Genomic DNA, 4,400 nt, shown 5'->3' with positions numbered 1-4,400 from the left:
GAAGGAAGACGGGGAACACGGGCTCAGTGAGAATCCCGGGTCTTTTTCAAGCAGGAGGTTTGGCCCTGAACTCCCGTGGTGCAGGGAGGAGGGGGCGGGGGCCCTGGGCCGAGCCTGAGTCCTGCCGCCCCGCAGGCTCCTGGAGAAGCGGCAGGAAGGCGCGGAGACGCTGGAGCTGAGTGCCGACGGCCGCCCGGTCACCACGCAGACGCGGGACCCGCCGGTGGTGGACTGCACCTGCTTCGGCCTCCCCCGCCGCTACATCATCGCCATCATGAGCGGCCTGGGCTTCTGCATCAGCTTTGGCATCCGCTGCAACCTGGGCGTGGCCATCGTCTCCATGGTCAACAACAGTACGACCCATCGCAACGGCCACCTGGTGGTGCAGGTAGCGCACGGCGGGAGCCGCGGTGCCGCCTAAGCCCTGATGACGTCATGTCCATCCGGCTCAGCCCAGGCCACGCCCCCTTAAGCCACAGCCCGAGTAGCCCCGCCCATCTGTGCTGCCCCCTCTCCTCTGACTTGTCTCCAGGATCTTTCCTAAGCCCCGCCCTAATCTACATGAAGCTCCGCCCCTATTGAGATCCGGTCCCTAAAACCAAAATGTGGACAGGACCCCAGCTTTAGGTTCCCTATGTATTGCCCGTGTTCATTTTGGGCCTCCTAGCAACTTTTGCTCCACCCGCGTCCCACACCTGTCCCAGGGTCACATCTTCATCCCAGTCCCATCACAAGCTCCCCACTGAATTTTAAAAAATATATTTTTTATTGATTTCAGAGAGGGAGAGAGAGATAGAAACATCAATGATGAGAGGGAATCATCAATCGGCTGCCTCCTGCACGCCCCCTACTGGGGATCGAGCGCGCAACCCAGGCATGTGCTCTGACCAGGAATCAAAGCGTGCCCTCCTGGTTCATGGGTTAACGCTCAATCACTGAGCCATAGCAGTTGGGCATCCCCACCGAGTTTTAATCCTGACTTTTCTGAAGTGCTACCCCTGCTAAATCCCGCTTCATCTGCTCTGGCCATTACCTAAAACCCACCTCACATCAGACTTTTTTCCTATTTTTTTAAAATATGTTTTTATTGATTTTTAGATAGAGAGGAAGGAAGAGGGAGAGAGAGATAGAAACATTGTAACCTGGGCATGTGCCCTGACTGAGAATCGAACCTGGGACCTCTTGGGTCCATGCGACAACGTTCAATCCACTGAGCCACACCCGCTGGGCTTTCTCCCTATTTTAATTTCCGGGTAGGCCATGCCACTGTTTCAGAAAACAAAGTTCTGATTATGGCTGTGGTCTACTCTGCCTCTAGCTCCCTTCCGATCAGGCCGACCCCTTTGGCTACTTCTTGTCCTTGACTAGAACTCGTCCAGGTTTACTGAGCAAACAGTTGCTAAGTTGGTTAGAAGTAGAGAAAGAATCGCCACCCTGGGTATGGGTCCCTAGACATTCAGAGCAGGGGCACTGAGGCAGGGCCACAGGCAGACTGAGGCATCTAGGCAGCAACAGGCCCCGTTGCTAAGGTAGCACAGGCCCTAACAACGTGGAGACGCCTAGTTCGGTCTGGACCGAGGGAGGGATGGCTTGAGCTCTGATGGGCGGGGCGAGAGAGGGGATCCTTGTTGCGGATTGGCCAAGGGACTAAGTCTGTGGGTGCTGATTGGTGGGGGGGGGGCACATTCCGGCGACTGGTTTGATGTGCTTTTCGGCCCACAGAAAGCTCAGTTCAACTGGGATCCAGAGACTGTTGGCCTCATACACGGCTCCTTTTTCTGGGGCTACATTGTCACCCAGATTCCCGGGGGATTTATCTGCCAAAAATTCGCAGCCAACAGGTACGGGTCGGGGTGGGGTTTCTTACATTGGGCGGGAACTACAGTTGCGTGGGTGGAGTTAGAGAGTGTGACCTGGCATTTGGGGGCTGACTTTGGACCATGGGAGGAGCCTGGGGGCGGGGTCTTAGAGGAAGGCGGGGCTTGTGGTTGTGAAAGGTGGGGGTCGGAGAGAAGGTGGGGCCTGGGCTTGTGGGGAACCGGGTTCTGCTGTGGGCAGAGAGAGCAGAATCCTATGCATGGTGGGATAGCCACGGACTCCTCCCATCAGGGTTTTCGGCTTTGCTATTGTTGCTACATCCACGCTGAACATGCTGATCCCCTCGGCTGCCCGCGTCCACTATGGCTGTGTCATCTTCGTGCGGATCCTGCAGGGGTTGGTGGAGGTAAAGTCCCGCTATACGTGACCCGCCGCCTTCTGACCCCACCTCTTCGCCTTTAAAAAGATGATATAGATATAGATATAGATATAGATTTCAGAGAGGAAGGGAGAGGAAGAGAGAAATAGGAACATCAATAATGAGAGAATCATTAACCGGCTGCCTCTTGCACGCCCCCTACTGGGAATCGAACACGCACCCCGGGCATGTGCCCTTGACCGGAATCGAACCCGGGACCCTGCAGTCCGCAGGCTGAGCCAAACCAGCTAGGGCCAACCTCTTCTTCTTGACTTTGGCTTTCTTCTCCCCAGGGCGTCACTTACCCCGCCTGCCACGGGATCTGGAGCAAATGGGCCCCTCCCTTAGAGCGGAGCCGCCTGGCGACCACAGCCTTTTGCGGTGAGAGGAAGGTGCTGGGATTTAGATTTGTGGGTCTGAAAGAGGAGGGGGTTGGGAGAAGGAGGGGGTTGGGCACTGGCCGGATATCTGTGGAAGGAGGGGCTGTGGCTTGCACTTTTGTGTCCTGGAAAGACGAGGCTGGGGGTCCGAACCCCTGGATCCGGGGGGGGTAGCTAGGTCTGCTCTCTCTCCCGCACCCCGCCCCCCCATCAGGTTCCTACGCCGGGGCGGTGGTGGCCATGCCTCTCGCCGGGGTCCTGGTGCAGTACTCAGGCTGGAGCTCTGTGTTCTACGTCTACGGTGAGGGGCCCGGGCGCCGGGGTTCGGGGGGTGCTGGGCCAGAGCGAGGCCGGTCGTCACCTCGCTTCCATCCCCCTCCTGACCCCCTCCAGGCAGCTTCGGGATCTTCTGGTACCTGTTCTGGCTGCTCGTCTCTTATGAGTCCCCGGCGCTGCACCCCAGCATTTCAGAAGAGGAGCGCAAGTACATCGAAGAAGCCATCGGCGAGAGCGCCAAACTCATGAACCCCCTCATGGTCCGAGCCAAGCCTGCGGGGTGGGGGCGCGGTGGGGCGGGGAGAGAGATCCAAGCAGGGAGGCAGGAGAAAGGGGGCTTAGAACCCGCACAGCGTGTAGGTCTTGGTGCTTTCCCCGACTCGGGAGACCTGATGGGAACGCCCAGTGGGCGGGGCCAGAACCTAGGAGGCGGGGTTAACGCCGGGGGCGGGCACGATTAGCAGGTGCTGGGGCGGGGCTAGGTCGCCAGCGGGGCGGGACCACTGGTGGGCGTGGTCAAACCAGCAGAGGCGGGATTAGAATGTGGGGTTTTGCTTAGACCTGGTGGTGGGTGAGGCTAGATTTACGAGTCGATATTGAATGGAAAGATTCCTGGGCCCACACTTATGGGTCCCTGAGGGTCACCGAGGCCGGGCATATGCGAACCGGAGGGGCCACTGTAAATCAGGAGCCTGCATTCCTGAAGTGTCACTCGCGGTGGTTCTCAACCTTCTGGCCCTTTAAATACAGTTCCTCATGTTGTGACCCAACCATAAAATTATTTTCGTTGCTTCTTCATAACTGTAATGTTGCTACTGTTATGAATCGTCATGTAAATATCTGATATGCAGGAGGGTCTTAGGCGACCCCTGTGAAAGGGTCGTTCGACCGCCAAAGGGGTCGCGACCCACAGGTTGAGAACCGCTGCCTAGAGGCTAGGGTGCAGGGCCCCCGCAGGGACATGGGCTGGCGCCCCTGGGGGTTTTAATGAAGTGGGGAAACCGGGGTCTCTGCGGGACTGTAGTGAAGCTCCTGAAGGGACATGGAGAGCCCCTGGGTCCCGTCTCAGCGGCCCCTGTTCTCGCCCCCACAGAAGTTTAAAGCACCTTGGCGGCGCTTCTTCACCTCCATGCCCGTCTACGCCATCATCGTGGCCAACTTCTGCCGCAGCTGGACGTTCTACCTGCTCCTCATCTCCCAGCCCGCCTATTTCGAAGAAGTGTTCGGCTTCGAGATCAGCAAGGTTGGACCCGGGGTGGGGTCGGGGGAGGAGGAAGGGCAGGGGGCGCGGCGGGGCTGAGACAGAAGGAGCAGAGCGTTGGTCCCAAGGGGGTGGAATGAGGGACAGGGAGGAGCCCGTGCGCAGGAACCGGGTGGAGACGCCCGGCTATCGGCCCTGAGCGCCGGCCCTGTCCTCCCCCCGCGCAGGTGGGCCTGGTGTCGGCGTTGCCCCACCTGGTCATGACCATCATCGTGCCCATCGGTGGCCAGATCGCCGACTTCCTGAG

The 4,400-nt window shown here is 58.8% G+C and overlaps 1 protein-coding gene across 1 annotated transcript in view; it reads left to right on the top strand.

Moving 5' to 3' along the window:
- SLC17A7 (solute carrier family 17 (vesicular glutamate transporter), member 7) overlaps nt 1-4,400 on the top strand; it is an 11,031-nt gene that overhangs the window by 3,800 nt on the left and 2,831 nt on the right. The window contains exons 2-9 of the mRNA XM_014550433.1: nt 136-388; nt 1,723-1,841; nt 2,110-2,224; nt 2,530-2,617; nt 2,831-2,917; nt 3,010-3,152; nt 3,986-4,135; nt 4,321-4,399. Of these exons, the coding sequence (XP_014405919.1) occupies nt 136-388; nt 1,723-1,841; nt 2,110-2,224; nt 2,530-2,617; nt 2,831-2,917; nt 3,010-3,152; nt 3,986-4,135; nt 4,321-4,399 (1,034 nt within the window). The remainder of the gene's footprint in view (nt 1-135; nt 389-1,722; nt 1,842-2,109; nt 2,225-2,529; nt 2,618-2,830; nt 2,918-3,009; nt 3,153-3,985; nt 4,136-4,320; nt 4,400) is intronic.

The sequence above is a fragment of the Myotis brandtii genome, unplaced genomic scaffold, assembly GCF_000412655.1.
Source record: "Myotis brandtii unplaced genomic scaffold, ASM41265v1 scaffold601, whole genome shotgun sequence".
Lineage (NCBI taxonomy): Eukaryota > Metazoa > Chordata > Mammalia > Chiroptera > Vespertilionidae > Myotis > Myotis brandtii.
The sequence above is the reverse complement of the archived record's forward strand: the minus strand, read 5'-3'. Positions and strand labels throughout refer to the sequence as shown.